This window comes from Crocodylus porosus, unplaced genomic scaffold (assembly GCF_001723895.1).
Source record: "Crocodylus porosus isolate Cpor-Errol unplaced genomic scaffold, CroPor_comp1, whole genome shotgun sequence".
Taxonomy (NCBI): Eukaryota; Metazoa; Chordata; order Crocodylia; family Crocodylidae; genus Crocodylus; species Crocodylus porosus.
In genome coordinates, this window is record NW_017728948.1 from 9,840,946 (window position 1) to 9,863,272 (window position 22,327).

General features: G+C 42.6%; 1 protein-coding gene and 1 long non-coding RNA gene across 5 annotated transcripts in view; both read left to right on the forward strand.

The window, feature by feature from the left end:
• The window catches only part of KRCC1 (lysine rich coiled-coil 1), a 35,227-nt gene extending 33,478 nt beyond the window's left edge, over positions 1-1,749 (forward strand). For all 4 annotated transcript variants that reach the window (XM_019553242.1, XM_019553241.1, XM_019553243.1 and 1 more), the window contains one exon: positions 398-1,749. In XM_019553242.1, the coding sequence (XP_019408787.1) occupies positions 398-1,199 (802 nt within the window). In that variant the 3' untranslated portion in view covers positions 1,200-1,749. The remainder of the gene's footprint in view (positions 1-397) is intronic.
• Positions 1,750-8,462: 6,713 nt separating this feature from the next.
• LOC109322240 lies at positions 8,463-16,473 on the forward strand. Its single transcript, XR_002104337.1, has 2 exons — positions 8,463-8,535; positions 16,263-16,473. It is a non-coding gene; the product is annotated as an uncharacterized LOC109322240 (long non-coding RNA).
• Positions 16,474-22,327: the final 5,854 nt, after the last annotated feature.

Sequence of the window (22,327 nt, forward strand, 5' to 3'; positions counted from 1 at the left end):
GGTTGTTATATCAAGTGGCTATATCCTACTGGCTAAAGAGATGTTCTCCATGTAAAAAACATTCTTCTGACCAAAAATGTTAACCTCCTTTTGGGTGGTAACACTCCCTTGCAGAAGTCCTATACATGAGCAGCCCATTCTATGCCAATGTAACTTCACTGACCACCCCTGGGTCAACCACATGTAAAACTGGAGTCATGCATTTGTGAACCTCTCCCCGAGAATTGGTTTTCTTTGCAGTTTTCTTTGCCTAGTTAACTCATTTGACCCAGATGCATTATGTGGCACACCACATTCTTAAATCTCTCTGGTTTAGAATTTTACCCGGCATTCTACAGTAGCCCAAATCAAAACCAATCAGTTTTAATAACTCAGACTTTATATCCAATTTTTGCAGAGAAACCATGGTTGTCAATCTCATAAAGAATTCAAAGAAAACATATGACTCCTTTCAAGATGAATTAGCTGATTACATCAAAGTGCAGAAAGCAAGAGGCCTGGAACCAAAAACATATTTCAGAAAAACAGAGGAAGATGAGTTTAAGTCCAGTGAATTTGAAGAAAATAATTACCATGACGACACTGTACCTTTGGATGTCAAGTTTGAACGAGACGAGTATTCCAGCCCTCTTTCAGAAACGTGGACATCATCATATGCTGTTGAAAACAGACTGCCATGCTGGTCGCCAGCTCATGAGACTAGGCTAAGACTAGAAAACACACTTACATGTCACTACAGCAAGGAACGTTATTTGGAAATGACATCATCTCAGGTGACCTCCTACAGAGGTGACAGCTATGGCCCAGAATCAAAAGAATTGGGTGACTGCTATGACTATATCTCTTCTGATACAAGCACCAGCCCTCATAACAAAGAACAAAAGGTTCAGAGGAAACAAGACAAGGAGGAACATCACTTTGGAAAAGAAGTGAAACATGAGAAAGAGCCCACAAAGCAGAAGAGGAAGGAAAACAATGAAGACACTGATTCTGGAAAGGAAAGTGAGAAGCAAAAGCACAGGAAGGTTGATACAGACTCAGCAATTGAGAAGAAGTCAAAGCACAATAAAGATAAAAGACTTAAAGAAATAGCCACTGAAAAGGAGAGCAGAAAACACAAAAAGGATAAAAAGAAGCCCCAAATTGATGGCAAAACGGATGAGGAGATACTTTGGGATGAGTCTATACTGGGATACTGATTATGTTTTAATTAACAATAAGAAGTCATCTCACCTTGTAGTCCCTTAACCATGGTGTACCATATTATGATTCATTTTTTTAAAGAAAAAAACCCAAACTTTTTGGTCCCACTCTTTGAAGTGGGCGAGAGCCTATCTTCTGAAACTATCAGGTAATAGATAGGAATCTGTTTTTACTAATCTTACACACACAGCAGTTATGCAACAGTCTGTATGAATTTCAAATCTAGGTCAGCAGTTTTCAGCATTCATTTTGGAGTTCCATCCCCGTGTATTTTGTTTCTTCCAAATAATATTTGAATACTAGAAGTAAAGACACAGAGTATGGAGGGCTTCTTTCATTCTTCCAGCATACCAAAGCTTGTAAAATTGAAAATAAGTACACAATATTCTCAACCATTTCTGTATGTGTTTCACTAAAGGATTTTAAAGAAGAATGTGAGCCTATTTAGGCTTTGGGTTCCAATTCTTATTCGCTATTGTTTTTTTACCCAGCTCTGAGGGTGGAAAGAAAAAGAGTCTTTATTAAACAAGCGACTGATTGTCAGAATATGTTGTCCAGTATGCTTTTCTTATTGCTGTAATCCAGATTTTTAGTTTAGAAAATACTGGAAAAATACCTGATGCAAAATTAATTTAAATTGTTAATTAAAACTATGTACTATTTACCATTTCACCAATTCAAACTAATTTGCTTAAGAAACTCCACCCAGAAGTCTCGGACTGGAAGTTAATATCAAAAAATAATGTTTGAAAAATGTTAAACCAGCTTTGCACTTTTTTTTAAATATGGTTTTAACAGCTCTTCATTTATGATGTGGAATTAGACCTGGGCGTTATAACGCTAATGGAACATCAGGCGTCCTGCAGGTAGGTGAGATGAGCTATGGTCTTGGTCTGCGCTGCTCTTGGGTCAGAGGTACAGTGGGACATGGAGACTGGAAGACCTTGAACCCTCAAATTTGATTCTTCTGTATTGGGGTGAGGCATGTGCCCAATGGAGGTAGAAGGGAGCTTATACCGTGTCTGCTTGCCGTATATGAGGTTAAATGACAGATTTTGGTCTCCTATAATGTCATCCTGGCACCTGATGCAGCATTAAATTGACTGCATTAAATTAAATGCCATTCTACTCTGAAAATAACCACGTGAAAATGCCAGCATGGAACTTCATTTGCTCATAGTGATTTTAAAACACATTGTGTTCCGGTTCAAATAAAAAAGTTTTCTTGCCCCTGCACTGGAAATCTGAAAATCATAGTGGTTCTCTCCACTATGCCCTTGTTAGACCCTGGGCCTCTAGTGAGCTTGCCCAGGCATAACCAGTTATGCAACTGTGTTGATGATGCATAGGGAATAGAGTCCAGATCATTCTCTCTTAGCTGTATTAGCTCTGGAGGCCTAATGGATGTGGATAGTAGCAAGATCCCATTTTAATCACTAAAGCCATGATCTAGGGGATCCAATCTGTGAGAAAAAAGGTGCCATTTTCAGTCACTTTTCAAAATGGAACTGCACTTTAGGAAAACAGAGAAGCAAGTAAAAGTACTCTGTGAATATTTTTTAAAATACGAGTTGTAGAAACATTTTTCATTCCTTTTAATGGTTGTATCCATGTTCATAGCTGAACTCCACATCAGTGTGTCCATTCATTGGAAGATGCTTGATCTAGGAATTGTATAATCCCTTCAGATCCATTTGCCTGACATTGGGTGTGATTTTAAGATTGCAAGTAACAGGTCAGATATTCTCCACCAGCATCTGGATATGTTTCTGTAGTTTATATAAAAAGAGATTTATAATATTCTATACTGCATTTTATATTAATAATAAGTATAATTCATAGTTCTCTAGTGACCTGTTTACCTGTATTTCCATATTTGTGTTGATATATATTTTTATGACAGACCTATTTTCAATAATAGCCAGGCCTTTAAAAGAAAAATTACCATGTATTGTAAACATGTCTTTCCAAGATGCACAGTTTTCTCATCCTACTTGCAAAAGTTTCTAGATCAGTGGTTTTCAACACTTTTTGACTCCAGGCACCCCTCCTTAGCCTTTGTGAATTGTGTGGCACCCCACTTCAAAAACTGATTGAATTATCACAGTGCTTACCTCCCTTCAGGGAGGCTGGGTGGTGATATACCTCCTCACACCTCACACCACCCTTCAAAGGGTCTCACAGCACCCCAAGGTGCTGTGATCGCCCCGGTTGAGAATATGATCAAGACCTTGTTTATAACTGAAAGCTAAATCTGCTCGTCTAAGGTTATCAACCTAATTAAAACCAACGATGCAGGAGAACTGGTAAATTACCAATCCTGCCCTCAGTTTTGCACAGATAGGCCCTGGCATTGGTATTGAGGCCCTTTGAAATCAGCTGGTGCTTTCTGCAGGTGCAGCAATCCACCTAAGATCCAGTTGCAAGATAAGTGACTTAATCTAAAACTCATGCTTTAGCAAACCTATAGACAACAGGGATCTTTAAAGAGACAGGGCATATATAGCAACATAATGTATGGAAGCTATAGTCAGATTGTACATGTTAACGCAGAATGTCATGGCTAAATTAAAGACTACATCATCATAAGCATGGGTAGTCTAATGGTTACAACAAGGCAATAAGAACTGAGGAGGTCCGGTTTCATTCTCAACTCCACCAATTGCTTGCCATGCAATCTTGATCAATCACTTAAATCTTGTGCTCCATTTTCACAATCTGTTAGGTGAATATGTACTTCTAAGAGAGGATTGCAGGGTATTTAAAAAGGACATTGTGATGCACAGCAAGAACATACTATGAGAGTGGAAAGCACGGATCCTTTTTTGTGGTTTGGCTGTTTCCTGTGCCACCTGCCTTTTCTTTGTGGTACAAGTTGCCTGAAACTGCTCGTTGTGGTACCCTAGAGTTGATGCATTCAAGAGAGGCTCTGACTAAGTAGGACATGATCAAAATCAGGATAGAAATCATCTTCAGTGCAGAACAGGATATGTAGCAAAAAAGACCCTTTGGAGTCTCCACAGTGTGCAATCTAAAGACAAAAGCATGAATCGGAGTTTACTTGATATGCCCCTACCTCGACAAGGTAACTTGAGTCTTGGCATGTGCTTAAACATGCTTAAGCAGATGCCTGAATTGGGCCTATCCCTTTAAAATCTCTTCTGAAAGTATGTCCTGGCAGCAGCTCTGTAAGATGAAGAGAAATTCAGTTTAAGACATTGCATATAGTCTGACTCTAATGTCCTTCGACCAGCTTCTGAGCTTACGTTTTTCTGCATAATTCAACTTTATTATATAAGAAGTATGGTAATTCTTTCGTGGGTTACTGTAACTCCACAGGGGCATTAGAGAGGTTGTAAACTATATAAAATGGGCTCATTTTCAGATTTATTTTAAAAAAATCAGAGCATCACATCAATAATTTAAAAATTATTCATTCCTAAAATTACTCTAAATAGCACATGTGTTATTGCTCATGTTGTTATGATAAAATGCTGAGGTTTGGGGGTTTTTTTTACATGATCTTAAATTGTAGCAAAGTCACTGAACAATCATTGAGAGCTAACTTGAGGTTTTATCTCGTACTTTATTGTGTGCTCCATTACTTTCAGTGATATCTGATTGAAATGGGGAGCATTCAACTCTACACCTTCTGAACAGTCAAATGGAGCCCACAAATGTTTTTTGCTTGCATAAAAAGGTGGTGACAGTGGCTTTTAAAACATTTATCCATTAGATTATTGACATCAAAGTAGGAGAATGGGAGTCAAGGCTCTTGTTTCTCTTTCTGGCCTTTCCATCGATTTCCTGTGATTCTGATTGACAAAATGTCTTGATGCGTTTGTTTTGCATCTGTAGAATCAGGATAACAACTTTCCCATCTCATAGGAGCCAACATTTGTGAGGAGCGTAGATGTTTGGGTCCTGGATTCTTAAAAAATGGTCATATATAAAGCTATATAAATATGTACAGTAGTGGCTAATAAAATGAAGTGCTACAAGAAATTCCTTAAAGTGTCTTAAAATGAATAGCTTCTTGAAATACTCAATCTATGCTTAAAATAAAAATGCACTCATTTTGGCAGTCACTACTATGCGATCAACATTTTGGCTGTTAAATCATCAATGAAGATGAAATTTTTATTTCCGAGAGCTACAGGAAAACCACACACCCACCTTTACTGCTGCCCCATGAACCTGGTGAGCTCTCTTGAATAATAGTTTCAAAGTAAAGCTGGAACAAAGGTTTAGGGCTTTAATTGTTTAATGTGATATTGGGTGCCTCAGCATTCAGGTGGCCAATTTAGTGACATTTTAGGACCTTGATTTTTTTTTTCAGTAAAAATACATAGCATCTCCCATTGTTAACATTTGGATTCATTATAGTTTCAGGCTGCACATTATAGTTAATGGCTTCTGGTAAACCTGAAGCTTTCCTCTACCAGCCCTTTCAGCCCTGGAGGGGTCTCTAGCTGTATCCCAAACCCAACAGAAATTATTCATCTCCAGTTTAACATTGATCCACAGCTCTGGCTTTGGCAAGAAGAGAGCCTCGTTGTAGCAGGAGCCCATGCCTAGATCAGGAAGTATTGTAATTCGGGGCTGGGGTGTATTGTCAGGAACATGGGATAAAACTTGAATGATGGCTTTCTACATATGTGTATTGCCTTCCTACATGGCCTTGAACCTGTCTCTGATTCATCCAACATGCTTAGCAAACAATGGACCTTACTCTGCTTCTTGCCACCTTCCATGGACCTAACAGATCCATTCTCCATTCAGCCAAACAAGTGACCAGCTGATTCATGCGACGTGCAGAGTGACCACAGTTCTGAATTGGAGAGGTTTTCAGAACAAGAACAGCACATCTTCAGTGACAGGCCAAACCAGACCTGAGCCACTTCACATTAGTGCTTTCCACCCAGTGTGGGCATGGATTTTTTGTGTTACAGGTTTAGTATCATTCGGAATTATTTGTAGTAAAATGTGTAAGTATAAAAGGTTCCAGCTTATGATCTATTTTGACGTGGAAACTGTTAAGGTGACTATATTTGGATCTTGGGGACCACTGGATTTGCAGCTGAATAAAGGCTTTACCTGTGGCCTAGCAAAAGCTGCTAACCACAAGACAGAATGATAGCTAAGCCAGCCATTTGCACATGCTGAGTAACCATCTTAACTGTGTTAACCGTTTTTCTGAAAAAAGCATCAAGTGAGTCTGTGTGCTGTGAATGAATCAAAGCTTTAGGAATGTGGAAGATGGAACAACCTGGGACTGAAAAACAGACTGGAATGTGAAAAAATGACACGTAATTGGTAGCAGAATCTGAAATGAACATATGCAAAAAGGTGAATTGTAATTGGTGAAGAAGCTTCCAGGGTTTGGCTGCAGTACACCCACTGACCAAAGAAGTAAAGTCAAGGTCTTAGACATATGCTTTTAGCAGAAAGGTATGTAAATGAGTGAAATGCATAGGCAATTCCATGCTAATGAAGTAAACAGAGGCATAGCTTGAGATGGGAGGAGAGATAGGCAGAATATAGGAGGAGCGAGGGTGGAATGAATGTTAATGAGCATGAATCAAGGCGTATAAAATGTGAAGAGAACTACTGTTTGCTGCAGCTCCCCGGTTTGTTGGTTTTTTGGGAGCTAGTCCGAAGCTGTCTCCATTCTGAATAAAGCTGTTGCGAGCAACGTGTGCTGGTGTTTGCTCCCTCCTCTGCTCTGGCTAATGAGTAACAGGATCCATGGTCAATTGGACCATTGTCGCCCCAGTCATTGGACACCGCATGGAGTTGGGGTCTAACAGAAACATTCCTTCAAAAACTCAAGGTCTGGTTCTCGTTTACATGAAACCATCCCTACAGCATTGGCAGGGCAGGGCAGGGCAGCAGAATAACTGGATAAGGCATGAGTTACATCCACATCCCCTTTAAGGCATCTGAATTCTAGCAGAGTGATGTAAAGGTGCCTCTTCATACATGAGAATTAGGCCTTCACCTCAAATCCTTGGGAGAATATCACCCTCAGTATGTAACTGGTTGCCCTGTTTTGCATGTGTGTGTTTTCTTTCTAGTTTAGCAAATGAGGAAAAGAGCCTTTGTCCCAAGGGAAGAGGAGAGCTACAACAGACCACATCCCACAACCTTGATACCAATGCCAGGGCTCATCTAGGGCTGCCTTTTGTACTGACTGCTTTGCTGTTCATGTGGTGAAGGGGTCCCATAGGCTTGCATGCACAAAGCTTTGCAAAGTGGGTACATCTTAGCTGTAAGCAACAGGTGCTTGCAAGGCCCTGATGTGTATATCACCTGTTGCAAAAAGAGTTGTGATGGTGTAACCCTCCCTGTCCCTCCCATGTTGGCCCAACTTCTCTGTGCGGGTGATGAAATAAAGTTAATATGGTAAGTGAGGAATCAGAGACTTGCAATATAACTGTGACCTGGCATCTGATCACCATCTCTTTCATCTACAGAAGTTTTTGTATTGTGTTCCCAGTTGACAACAATATCTGTTACGATTTAGAAACACAGCAGCTGGACTGAGATCACTCATTGGGGTTTTATGGAAGGGAATAAAAGGCAGCAGAATGGAAAGCTTTTTTGTAAAAAATGATAATATGTTCTGATGGGATTTGGTATATCTTTCAGACACAGCACCATTGTAACAGAGTTGTATGTTTTCTAAACTTGTACATACAGAGAGTAAATATTACAGAGATCTGTATTCATATTGAGGGGACTTGGTATTGTATCAGTGCTCAAAAGTACGGGTCTCGGGTATTTTAATGTGATCATAAATAAGATTTATATATTTTGTTTATGTGCCTATATTGCATCTCTTGGATAACTGAGGCTTTACAGGTGAGCTGGAAACGTAAGCCTAGACAAAAATGTTCCTGCCCTGTGTAAATCTAAACTAAGTGTATTTAGGCATCCAGACAGGAGGCCTGGGTTTCAGAAGTGCAGATCCCCTCCAGGTCCAGTTGACTTGGATTGTCTTGCACCTCAGAAAATCAGAGGCCACCCATGGAGATGCCTAAACATAGATTTCAGGTGTATTGGTTGTAGCCATCTTGGTTGAAGGACATAGGCAGACGGGTTTCTCTGGTAACTCTGATATCTTTCATTAGACCCAAGTTGAAAACATTTAACCATAATAAGTCTAAGAGTAATTGAAAAAGCTGCAACTTTTCAATTGGTTCATTATGCCCTTTGTTTATTTGCTCAGTAGGTCCATGGATGATCTGCTCCCTCCACATGGTGTGCTTTACTAGCTGGTTGATGCTGTTTTATCCACCCCAAAATAACGCTCAAGCCCAGGAAGGCAAGGTAAGTCTTCTCAGTGCTCTCTCCCCCATCCCCGCCCCAGTGCTGCCTAGTGGTTGTAGGTCACATAATGTTTTCTTACGTACACAGAAAAATGTATTTGTCTTAGGAACTAATTGTGGAAAGTGGAGTGCTCATCTCATTGTTCAGAGATGCACTTTAAAGTTTGCCTGATGCTATATAATGAGGCTGGTTTATGGCTTTTCTAATATACAGGGTGTATCAAAGCACACGCACATTCCTTAGCTGACAGGAATGTAGAGACATATTGCTCAGCAGCGTTGGTGCTTGTCTCCTTAGAAAGCAAGTAGCACAACTTAGTGTATGTTTCACTGTGCTGTGTGTTTCAAAATATCCAGCATTGACATCCAGGTACTCAGTACAGCTCCAAATAACAGGGTAATAGTCACATGTGGATACACTTCTTGAGAGACCATATTTCTGTATCCTCTGATTGTGTTTGGTAGGAGAGCGCTCTCTCTGGAGAACTTGAAAAAAGCAAAATGATTTTATAAATAAATAGATTATGGATTATATAGGATGGTTTGGATAGGGATGATTCTGCCTCAGGCAGATGGGTGACCTCTGGCGATCCCTTGCAGCCCTACTTCTCTATGATTTCTATGATTAAACATTACAGATCAAAGGCAAGGAAATCCAGGACTTAAGGCTTCTTCCTTCCCAGGCCAGTACCAATCACACCTACCACCACACCAGGGTGGAGGAGCAGTGCTAGAGAGGTCTTCAAATTTGCTTTGGGCACAGAATAACTGATGTATTTACCGAAGCAAACAATTCCAACCTTGATTTATTCTCTCTAGTGTTGAGGAAACGTACTAGCCCCTGTCCAGCACACTGATCCACATAAGCAGGCTGCCTTCCATGGGACACTGCGGGCTTGTAAAGGCCACCTGCACAAATCAGACTGCAGAATGGGACTCGGTGCATGTGCATCCTGCTTGAGCTGAAACCTGCCCTATCACCTATTGCTCAATAGAGGAAATCAAGGAGGAAACATCACTTCCACCAAATTTCCATGTCCTGTTAGCTTAGGTTAAAGCCTTTTATTATTTCAAAAGATGCTGTAAAGGCCAGGAGCAACATTAAAATATTATTACTTCTCTGTGCTAGTAGCTCTTTAATTAGGTTCTTAGGTTAAAATCCACCTTTCTGCTTATTTCAGGCAGAAATAGCACCTTCATCAGTCTCAGTTTCTTCTGGCAGCCGTGGTTCCCATGCATCAGCAAAATTACTGATGAGTGTTTAGGGCTGTCAGGGAAAACGCTGATGTTTTCATTCAGCTTCTTAGCTGATAATATTTTCACCCACATCAGATTTTGCAAAACTCCAACTTGTCAGTCTCAACTACTTCTTAGTGCATCTACACAATTAACGTGATGCACTAAACTCCAGAGAATTTTGAACCAGAGTAAACTGCTCCCAGCCACAGCATCTACACATGCAGGAATTACTTTGGGGTGGGGACCCTGTGATGTGTCTGCCATAGTTTTAGGCCATGTACACCGGTTTGCTAGTTAGTTCAGGTCTGGGAAGGCCAAGACCATGGAGGCAATAGAGAAAGGGTAGGAAGATCCTTGCTCTAGCAATGAGTTCAGTGGAGTAAAATTTGAAGGAGGAGATTGAGGGTATGTCTACACCATAAGAGGAGGCAGAAAAAATGATTTGGGTACTCACTCCCCACCCCCAGCAGGGGGAGGGAGCGAGGGGAGAGAGAAGGAGTTTGAAGGAGCATATTGAGGCCTCTGCAGTGAGATAGGGAGAGGGGCAGGGGCAGGGGTGAATGGGGCCACAGCCAAGCCGGGTGGTGGGACAGTGGGGACCTGGTTGGCCAGGTCATGGGACAATCGGACCCCAGGTGGCTCATCCAGGGGTGCAGAGGGGCTCTTGCTGCTGTGCACACCCCAGCAGAGGCCTGAAAGACATGCCTCCCAATCTGTGCAGGGGGCAGAGGCGGTTTCCCCTGCACACTGGGCTCAGTGCCCTGCTGCCACTACCACTGCCTGGAGAGCGGCACAATGTCATGTGCGTCCTACCACAGAGCTCCAGTTGTCCCACCACCCAGCACTTACCTCCTCATACAGGGGCAGGTGGGGCAGCAGGGGCTGCTGATGCCTCAATGCAAGCTCCCCAAACACAGGCTACTACTGAGGCCCTGGCCTACTGCTGAGACTCCTTGGGAGCTACCACACTGGTGCACCATTCAAGACAGTTATATCATCCCTCTGCCTAAGTTTTCTCAAGCATATGTTGGAGGTGATGATGCCTATTCACCTCTCTTCAGAGCTTTAAGATCCAGAAAGAAATCAAATGCAACTATACTATATGTCAAATCTTTAAAATAGAGCAAAACAAATTCTTGCTTGGGATTGGGGATGTTACTTATTGACTTAATTTTGCATTGTTAATGATTGTGTGATTTTTTTTTTTTAATCTATCTTAATTACTCAAATATTTGAGCAGTCTAGAAGTGTTTGGAGCCTTTTGTTCCCTGACCTGACTTCCCCTGTAAATATAAACCTTTCAGTTTTCCTGGTGGGTATAAAGTTTTTCTTCTTATTTTTATCAAAGTAATTGCAACAGTATGTTGCAGTTGCAGTTCTTCATTTATGAGTAAGTACATGCTTTGCTCTTAGATTGACTGGCATGCTGCATACATTTTTCAAAGCACCTGTTTTACTGCTAACAGGCCTATTTTGTAAGGCAGCCTTATCATAGCCTTAATTCTAAGTCACAGGCATCAGTGACCAGCCGGAAGGCCCACCTACCTTTTTTTCTTTTGCTAACTGTTTTAAGCGACTTGAGCAGGGATTTGGAGTGGTGAAATAGGACCACTTCAGACACCAGTAGGTGAGGTAGGATCTGGCTCCAACTATTTTGGTGCACAGCTGCTTGGTAATATCAGACCCCATATTTAGAGCTCTTCTCCACTTTACCCATGTATAAAGCTCCACTCAAATAGTCATGCAGATGGACCGAGTGTCGAATAGACTCCCCAAGAGAAATGACATGTTTTCTAGCTATTAAAAATGACAACCTTTTTACCCTGGCTGTAAACTCTTGCAGCATGTTAGCAGCACCAGCATTTGTTCCATGCGCAAGCTAGCGCCAGATATATATCATCTGCCCTGTTCAAAGCAGCCTGATCCTGGAGTGCAAGCTATAGGGTTCATAAGGGAGTGTTGGAGATGAACTCACTTCCTCAGACCTTTTGACCTACTGTTAGAAATATTATTAAAAATGCATAATGAATAGAGTGTTGTTAGAACTGCACAGTCTACATCTCGTACCTGATAAGGAAAAACACTGCCAAGGATTCCTTGTGCTAAAGTATCACTCCCTTTTCTTCTCTGGCTAATTTACTATCTCTTTGTTACACTAAATCACACACTCCCCTGACATTTAAATGTAGATTACAGAAATTGCAATTCTAATGGCTGTGTCCTTGGAGGAGAGAGGGATTTGAACTTTTGGTAACCTGGAGAGCTTTCTAAGCATGCGTAATTAGCTAATGCATATATGCTTTTCGCCCCGCATACTTAAGTAGTTAATTATAATGCACATGCAACGGATGACGTGACGTCATTTCATGTATGTTTGTATGAACCGGAAATGAGTTGTAAGAGTTCCTGTTTCTGCACACGTGCCCAGGAGAGGGGGGATAAAAGCCAGCTGAGAGTTTTCCTCGGGGGCAGAGTGGTCTTTTTCTTCACTCTGACCTATTTTCAAATATATCCTTTGTGTTACTAACAATGTGTGCCTGAGGAATTATTATTCGTGAGCCTCCAAAGAAACGAACCGCGATTTTTATATCACTACTGCACTAATTAGCTACTGTGATCAGGGCTAAGATGGGATATTGCTGGCTTTGTGGTATCCACCTATTAATAGCACAGTGAAGGAACTGGCCCTGAATATTTTCTGTGGATGCTTTGCTGTTAAAACAAGATAAAGGTGGTGCAATATGGACTGCTTTAAGGTACCAGTACCCAACCTTTCAGCATGGCATACCAGATGAGTAGGCCTGATACAGCGTGTGAAGCCTACTCAACACATGGCCTGTGTCCTGCATACTGGATTAGGCCCCAAACCAGTGTGCAGGCCTGTATCATCAGGGCCCACAGGTCTTGGAAATTTGGTAGTAGAAGAGCAGCAGCAGTGTTAATTGCTATTGCTCCCAGCCGCCAAATTTCTGAACCCATGGAGAGCCCTGTGGGCTGGATGACGTGGCACTGTGGGCTGGGTTTGAGCACCACTGGTGTAGGGGGATTGATAATGGGCCCTTTCTCATGCAGCCTGCTCACTGGTCCACTATGGAGTAGTCGGGACAAAAGGCTTTTTACCTTCTACTGGGGCTTCTGTGGCCTCCAGCAAATAAGTGTCTGGTTTCACTCCAGTTCCTAAAGGACAGAAGTCTGCAATCCTTGTGCAAGCAGAAAGGCCAAGGAATGAGTGGGTCGAGAGAGATCAAATTACTATGTCACTAAGAACAGTCCTTCTGCGTCTGGTTGGTAGCATGAATGAGACAACGCGGGGAAACTTCCTCTCCTACTCTTTGCGCTCTAGTTGAATGAAGGACTTCATTTTCCAGGTCTGTTAGCCTGGCAGCTCTTGCCGGTACTAAATTCACTTTAAAAGTATGCACTAGTAAATTGTGTATACTCTATTACAGTACATCTTGGTATTTTAGCGTCCCTTCTTCCACTCTATCTCTAAATGTATATGTATCACTGGTTCCCAGCCATAGGTGGCAGCATCCAATTACAGTTGCCAAGTTTGGCAGTTATGTTCTGGCCTGATAACTCCTAGTTATAAAATCTGGTTTATTCATTACCCCAAGGGGATTAGCCATGATGATTAATTATCCCTTATCAGTAGCTAGCTGTTTTTAACTTTCTGGGAGTTGTATTCTGCATGGGTTGTATTAAGAGACAGAAAAGAATTATCTTTGCCATTTATAATGAATATAAACACACTCAAATATTACAAAAATCCTGAATACAAATTGTACACACCCTGGCTTACTATATGAAAAGTGCATGATTATACAGATAAAAGCTAAATGTATGACTTCTTACTATAAACATTCAGTGTGATCACTCTATAGAATTACATGATTATGATGGAGCAAAGTAAGTAGTCAGAGATTTTTGCTTTGCACTTCATGCATGTGCTCAACATCAAAACAGAAGATAATTCTTCAAAATGGAGCAGCTGATCATCATTCTTACTGAGCCAAGAAGAGTCCAAAAGCATCCATGGCTTTGTGAGTATCACCTGGCTTCAGAGATGCTATGAATGACATAGGTCAGTACCTTTTAAGCTGATTTATAACCAGGAATGAATTGTAAGGCATGAATTGTTGTGGGTGATATCTTTTATTGGATGGTCTGCATGATTATCAGGAACAAATCCCTGTGTGATTGAGCATGCTTGTGCATTTGGAAATGAATAATTACACTATAACTAATGATACCTCAGCCAAAGAGTTTGGTATACAGATCAATAGGACACTGGTAGGGATTTCTGGCAACTGAATAAAAGACTGGAGTGATACCACTGACTACCACTGCCTAATTAATCAGATTTTGCTGTAGTTTCCATAGATTCATCTACACTAAAAATTCAAATTGATGCTGCTAATACAATTGAAGCCTCCCCCCACCCCCAATCTCTAATTTCATGGATATTAGCTTCATTTTTTTTTTTTTTACTGATAGGGGAGTGCCACATGACATCAATTGTTATGCTTGCCAAGCCAGGCTTTAGGATTGAAGAACTCTATTATCCGTCATCTCTGATTGTTTCAGCCTAAATAGAGTCAGACCTTCTGCAGTCGAATCTCCATTTTGCCACTGCCCCTTCCCCACCACCCTCAGGCCCGTATGTCTACTTATGTGCCTACTGGATGCAATGGAAACTGACCCATGGGTGCAAACAGAAGTTACATTTGTCATGCACTTGGTCCCCTGAAAGCACTCTACAGCTATGCTGTGACGCACCTGCAGGGCTGCAGGGCACTTTTAAAGTGGCTGATTGCGTAACAAATTAACCCTCATCTAATGAGGGATCCCATGAAGGCACTCCAACGTGCAGCATGTTAGGACATTTCTGTTCCCTAGAGTCAATCTGTTGAACAATCGGGGCTGGCCCTGGGGCTGTCTGCAGGAAGGTAGCGAGGAGGGAGCTGCAGGCTGTGGTTTGACTGGCTTGAGCTGAACTGGGGGGTTAAGTGAATTGGAGCCCACGCCCAGCCCCCACCCCTCCAGCTCAGGCCCTGCAAACCCCAGCCTGCAGCTCACTCCCTCTCCCCTCTCTCTTCCTGCAGAAAGCACCAGGGCTGGGAATGGGAGCAGGGCTGGGGAAGAGGGCAGGCTCCTCCACTCTATTTCTTCCCCCCTCCCCAACCCAACAGGTGAATGCTTGTTGAGTGGGGGGGATTGGGGCGGGTAATTCTTTAACTAGATGCAGTGTCAGATGCCTGTTTCCCAACCTGTTTCGCAACCCAAAACTAGGTCACAAGAACATATGACAGGAGCATGAGCAAACTTTAAAAATGGATTCTCCTTTTAAAGAAGGAAAATGTGGGAAACTGTGGCTTTTCCCTTGCAGGCTGGCAGAGCTCCACCCTGCAAGGGGCTGCTTGGGTGACCCCCTGTCCCACAAACTGGGTGCCTGGTGGCAGGGGGCAGCGGGTCAGGAGTGAGGGGCACTGGGTCAGGACTGGTCGCAGGTGTTTACAAATGGGTCCTTGTACAAAAGGGTTGAAAACCCCCAAGTTACAGCAGGGACGTGCAGGGCTGTCAGCACCCGCAGGGTTCCAGGGAGTCCCAGTTAGGTGTGCGTGACTGGCGTGCAAGCTTCTCTGGTGTGAATCAGCTCAGTTCCCTTGAAGTCAATGGAGTTAAAAAGAAGTGCAGGAACCTGCTAGAAACAAGAAAGAGACAAATACCAGGAAGTGCAGGAAAATATAAGAAATTAAACAGTTGGACGGCTACTGGTATATTGTGCAACCAGCTTTTACTTTTATGGTGGTTTTATTGATGGTTGTTTTTGATGTAAGGGGAGGGGATCAGAGATCCTCATGTAAAAAAGGGGTTCGTGGGCTAGAAGTTTGTTCCCAAGATAGCCGAGTTATTTTCAAGTACAGAGATCTGCCATGTGGATTGGAAGCAAGCAAACCCAGCTGCGTCGTTCCACACGCTCTCGCTCTCGCTCGCTCTCTCTCTGATGACAGAACTCAGAAAAGTTCTGCCCACTCCTTAAAAAGTTAATCTAAGCAAAGTCTGTGCATTTCGGGACATCTAGAACGCCAGCTCAGGGATTCACATTTTTGGGCCAAAATGGAGGGTTTTCAGGCTTATTGAAAAAAAAAAAGGAAAGAAAAAAATGTGACTGGACTCTTATAAAACTAGCCCGTTCCCTTTTGGAGATTGTCAAGCATTTTCTCTGCATGCACATTGCACCATTTGTGCCATCATTCTTGAGCACAATGGTTTTAACAGCTGTGCTTCAAGCAAAGATCACAGGCGGTGCACCAGGTCCTACTGTGCAGCTCCGAATCCACAGTTTTTGCACCTGGCACCTGTAATGAACCCTGATGATCGGAGGTGCTAGTTTGTATTTCCTGCACATTTGAGCTTGTTAGTTAAGAGATCTGCTGGTTTCATTTCAATAAAATCCACACCATTCTCACGTGCTATTTTTTTTAGGTTGTTGACTTGAAAGAGCAATATTTCTTTGCCACATACCAGCTTTTCAGACACTGGAGTGAATCTTTGAGGGTGCAATTTTGTACCTAGAATTATCTACACCTGCAATTTAGGTTACTTAGGATACCTTTGGTGACTCTGTTCCTGATGTGCCCTGACCTAAATTGGGTGTGTAAAAATGCACCTGCAAAAAACAAAACAAACAAAAACACTACATAGCAAAGTAACCCCCCTCCCCCCGCAAAAAAAGAAAAGAAAATTGGTCAATCAAACAACTCTTCAGCAATGAGAAGCAAAGAAGGGGGACTGTTTCTTTGTTTGTTTGCTTGTTTTTTCTTCCCTGTGAAAGGAAGCAGAAATGTCATCAAGTGAAAGAACAGTCAACGTTTTGATTTCTAGCTTTATTTCTTTATAAAATACTCCTGAGTTTAAGATGCCACACCTTCCATGGAAATAAGTAACCATGAAAACACGTCCAGCTTTTTACTGGAGTCAGTTGGGAATTTTTCACTGACATTTTTTTTTCCCCCGCAACAGAAAATGCAGTTCCCACAAAATTAGATTTTTTGTTCTCCCCTTGGAAAAATCTTCTGGTCTGAATGGAACTGATATGTGGCATTATGGCCCAGTTCAACATCGGTACAGATCTGCTTGAGTTGCTCTGGTTCCTCTTGGAAATTTTTGCTTGCATGTCTTATGTCCCTCTTTTTTCTCAGTGGGTCAGGCTCATTCAATGAACTGCATCTCCCATGGTGCGCTGCAGCCTCCCATCGAATTGAACTGCCCTGGTACCCCTGTGGAGTCCTATGAATGGTGCAACCAATTAAGAAGAAAAGTAAATTTGAAGTAGAATTTCCCAAAGGATGGGCAGTCCGGGTTTCAACCAGCTCAACTTTTAAGTGCATCTTCATTATAATTGCCCTTCTGAAATAGATGAACTATTTCAAAAGCTGGCTGTGTTGTTTTTATCACATCATGTTCATTAAGCATTTCTCTTCCTTGTTTCGGTTAGACAGTTCTTCAGATCCAGTGCTGGCAGGTGTGCATATATTGGTTACCTACAAGCATTATTCAAGTGGTTTCTGTCTTCCTTGCATGTTTACTTTAATATTTGTTGCTGTGTGTAATTGTTCACTAAAATTATGTGGTATCAATGACAAATGGGAAGTGTTTTGGTTTTTGGGGGGGTGGGGTTTAATAATGATTGATTGTGTAGCTGGAGCTGTCACTAGATGGCTGGTCCATATCACAGAAGGGATATTTCGCCCTAGAGGTCCATCTGCTTAGCAGAAGACACCCGGGATTGAAAGGGAGGGGAGGTTTTTTTCCAGTCGTCAAACAGCTTAAATTAAAGGGTAATTAAGAGAGACTTCCAGTGTTGTCCAAGTGGCTTTATCTTGCTGTCCTTGGAGAACGCTGAAAACAGTTTGGATGCAATGGGCCCCACTGAAAAAGCCAGTTTAAGTGTCAGACATTCAGGAGGATGACTTGCAAATATAAGATGATGGTGAGGTGGTTCAGTTCTGATCTGGTAAATTTAGGGGCAACCCTGTCTGATTTAGCCAGTAGTGCAGTTTAAGTTTAGAAGAGATGCTCTAGGCCTAAAAGCTGTTTGCTGGTTTAAAATCCCTTTTTCCACAATGCTTTATTCTAGCTGCTAAATACAAACCCTGTTTTAGAAGGTTTTTGGTAGCTACAGTGGGTTACCAAAGGAAGGAAGCACAAGTGCCTTAAATCCAGTTGGGACTGCGAAGTGGTGAACAGGTGACACACACATGCAGTGCAGCTGGGTTCTGGCCTTGGAGTGAAAGGGTGGCAAGATCCCAGCTGAACACGAGTCAGAGCAAGAGGCCAGACCCAGAGAAAATGCACTAGAGTGACCAGAAAGGGGGCTGAGGTATGCCCAATCCTGTAACCGCTGCAGTGCTAGCCTTGTTTCTGGGAACACTGTTGCTCTAAATCTCTGAATATAAGACATCTGTCTGCTACAACTCATGAAATACTTTTGCCCCCTAGCCTTTGATTATCCAGCAACTCATGAAGAAAGAATCATGCATCCCTACCCAACGTAGAAAACCAAACTTAGCATTTTTAGGCATGAAAATATTAATGAATTGGGGGTCAGTTTCTTTAATCCTTTCATCAACTCACAAGCCTTGTTTTCCCCTTATTTTCTGTCCCCTTATAGTCTTCTCCTACAAAAAACCCTACAATGGCCTCACATAGTGGAGTGGCACTATCACAAGCAACAGTCTGTCACCAGACCTGCAGAGTAATATAGAACTTTTTTGGCAATCTAAGAAACTCTCTTGCTGCTCGATTCCCAAAGGTGTTTTTAGTGGTTACACCACTCAATCCTAAATATTGTTCAACCAAATAGCTGAACTGTGTCTAAATGGTAGGTTTTTAAAAAAAAAACCAACCCATCTGAACGTGACATTCTAGCACATGTATATTGTATTAAACCCTTACACTGCAAACTCTCTTTGCAACTGCTTTCTGATAGGAGTCATGTGATCCAAAGCGCCATGGAGAGAGAGTAAAGTTGCCCCAACACTATTGAATTGCTTCCACAAAAAGCAGTCCCACTCAAGTAAGTACATCTCACTGCCGTTGCCACAAACTTCTCAGGGTTACAGTTAAATGTGAGCCTCTTTCTGTAAATACAAGGCTCCCACATAATAGGGTATCTGTGTAACAGTGACAAACTCACTCAGGGAGAAAGTCCAAGCTGCACAGAGCTCCGCCACAAGGTGCCCGCTGTTTAAGTGCCCTGAAAGGCACCGCTTGTGTAGCACTGGGTTCACGTTAGCACTGTTCACCTTGTAATGATAAATGATGAGGAGGGACTTATCCTGAGCTGGTATAAAATTGTCACAGCTCCACTAAGCCAATAGGCACCCGATGGTTTACACCAAGGGAGGGTCTGCTTGCATGGGTTTGATCACGCTCCCGTTCCCTGCAGGGATGCAAGATCATGTCCGTATTACAAGGACACGTGATTGTTATTTTGTGTTGGTGTTGACATCTACAGTCCCTTATAGCCAGAGGCAGAAAGATGTCTCCACCCAGCAAATTCTGCCTGAAGTGTGGAGAAAAAAAAGCTCTTCAGAGCAAAGCTTGTAGGTATATTAACAAAAGTAGGATCTTCAGGTGCATAGGAGCCTGAACTTACTAACATTATACTAACAATGAATAATATTAACACTGTCATTTACTCATGTCACCCATGTCAGGTTTAGGCTGCCTGCAAGGGGGAAAGAAGTAGGGCTGCCTTCACAGCTGCTTTTCCAGAGCTGTTCTAGGGGCATGTCTTTCACTTCCATCTGCAAGAGAAACAATTCAGTGCATGTCTACACCCCTCACTATGCTGAGGCATGCCACATCTGCTACTCCCCAACCAGAAGCAGCATAGACACTTTCATGCAGAGCTGGGCATCTACCAAAAAGCTCTTCTGAGAAGCACAGCCTCTTGCTGTGCCAAGTGCTACATCAAGGTGGTTATAGTCCTCCTGGTTTGGAAGGTAGGTGTGGAGTAGGTGCAGCATGCGTCGGGTTCATGCTCCTTGGCTCCATACTGAGGAAGCAGGAACATACCCTTGCATTGATTTCTATATTATAGTCCATATCTGAGACTTACTTTTCATTGGGTCGTGGCTAAGTTATATCCAATAGGTTCTATTGGTTTAAGCTGATCTGTTATAGTCTTCTGAAATTTGTATAAAAGTGGCTCTAGTGTCACTGAAAGCTGTACAATTGGGGCCAGAAAGGCCCATAACATCATCTCATCTGAGCTCCTGCACTCAGGACCAGTCTTACCCTGGGCCAAGTAACTTGAGAGTTTCCTTGCCTTTGAGTGCTGGATTTGCTCTTTGCTAACTTGATTGGGCTGGAATAAGATTTCATTTCCAACCCCCCTTAGAAAACTAAGCATGAAGACAAGTGGTAAAAAGGTGTTTTAGGGATGGAGTCCAAAGCATGTCTCCGCTCCTTTACAAATGCTGGTCCTGAGGAGGAAAATGGGTCTTTGGGCTTCCTCGCTCTGCTCATCTCACGATTAGCAAATTCATCTCTCTAAGTGAGGTTGACAGTGCTTCTGCCTTTCATCAAGGATGCTCCCATGTAACTGGATCTGTGAGGGTGTCCGAGCCATGCCTGGGCATGGCAACCGCATGTGTATAGACCACATTACTGCTTTCCGTGCCAGCTGCAAGGACAGATGTGTTATAGCTGCTGAAGTGTTCAGAGCCTCTAGGAATGGAGAGCCATGATTATCACAGCTCAAAGAAGATTTTTTAGGCCTTTGTTTCTTGTGTAGGTTTGGTTTGCTCTCCCACCAAAAAAAAAGAAAATGCTAGAAGATATTCATCCTGTCTGATGGGCTGGGGAGGGATTACAAGAGAATGAAAGGAAGTTCAGAGAGGGCTGCCAGGGTTACCAGCTTGACAGAAACCACTTCCTTCATAGCCACGTGCCCATCGCGCCTGTCTCTGTTCATCACCCAGACCAGAGCTTGATAGCTGCAGGAAAATCATTTTCAGATCTCTTATCGTACGTAGCCTTTTCCCCTGGGGCCCCAAGCCCATGGACCCATTCATTTCTGGTGCTTTTCTCCTCCGTAACGTCATTAGGCTGGATCTTTTCTTAGGGAGACACCTTGCTCATTTTGTCTTAAGTACCATAGCTTATCATCTGCTCATGTGACTTGCCTCTGCTGTTAAGAAGAGCCTTGTCCCAGCCGCCTGCGGAGGGTTTAGATTGAGAGTCTGGTCGGGGGTAGAAAGGTAAGAAAGATTTATTGACTTAAGAAAAACACAACTACATGTAGTAACAAGACAAACAATGACAGACAAAAGCAATTCGTGTTGGCAACTTATCGGCAGTCCCTTTGATGCCTGATACACAGCAAGCTTCTCTTTCCACAAAGTTCAGCGAGGTCAGGCGTTCCTGGACAATGCTGTCTGAGGGGTGCCGGGAAGGACCCTGGAATGCAGTTCTTGGGCTCCTCGAGGTTCACGGGCCCACTGATCCAGGCAACAGCTAACTAATCCTTTTCACAGAGCTGCCTCTTCCTTCTGAATGGTTTCCAGATATTTCAGCTAAAGACACTGATATCGTATGACCACTTAGATTCCTTTTTCTTCAACTGTCCTTAGATTGACCAATAGCAGTACAAGCTTTGCATTCCTTTGATAAGGTCATTTTAACTGCGCCACAGGGCATTACTACTTCTAGGCTTTGCTAAATTTACTAGGCCTTATTTTATACAAGGCCTCACGACATCTTAAACTATCATTAGGCTTTTAGCAACAACTTATAGCTTAATATCTAAACAAATACAGAAAAATACTTGGTCTAATCTTCACAGAGCCTTCGGCAAGCACTTTTATCACACAGACATACTTTTCAGCTGCCACAAGCCTTGTGAAGAGCATTGCACTGGGATGCAGGTGGTACGGCTTCAAGTCCCACTTCTGTGCTGTGCATAACTTGCTGAATCCAGCCATGCCTCTGTGCTCTGTAAAATGGAGACAAATTAGTTGCCTTCTTATTTCAGCCCCAAAGGACACTAACCAATTCTGAATGCAGTCACTGCCTTCCACCCTCCTCCCTCAGAGGTCCTCAGTTATTAAGAGGTGGGTTCCTTCCTTGCAAAAGAGCTAAGCGTTTCACCCAAAGTCTGCACATGCCCCCAGGAAAATGCATCCAGGCATCAACATGAAAAAACTCTCCTGCCATTGCCAGAGAACAGGAATAAAGTGGAATTTTACAAAAACAAACTCCACCCAGCACCTGAAGTTCAGCCTAGTCCAGTGTGATATCGAGCTGTACAATGTGCCAGTATCAGTCTTCACAGTAAGAAGATAGCAGGGCAGTCTCCTCAGCTGGTATACATTAGCACAGCGCCCCTCAAGACAAAGGAGCTGCATTGATTTACGCCAACTGAGAATTTTATTTAGTGTATTGTGTAGGGAGGCTGCTGATGTTACTCGTAATGTGTGCTCAGCACTTTGGCTCAAACCTCCAAGTTTGTTCTAAAGGTACGTTGAATTCTGCAGCCGGTG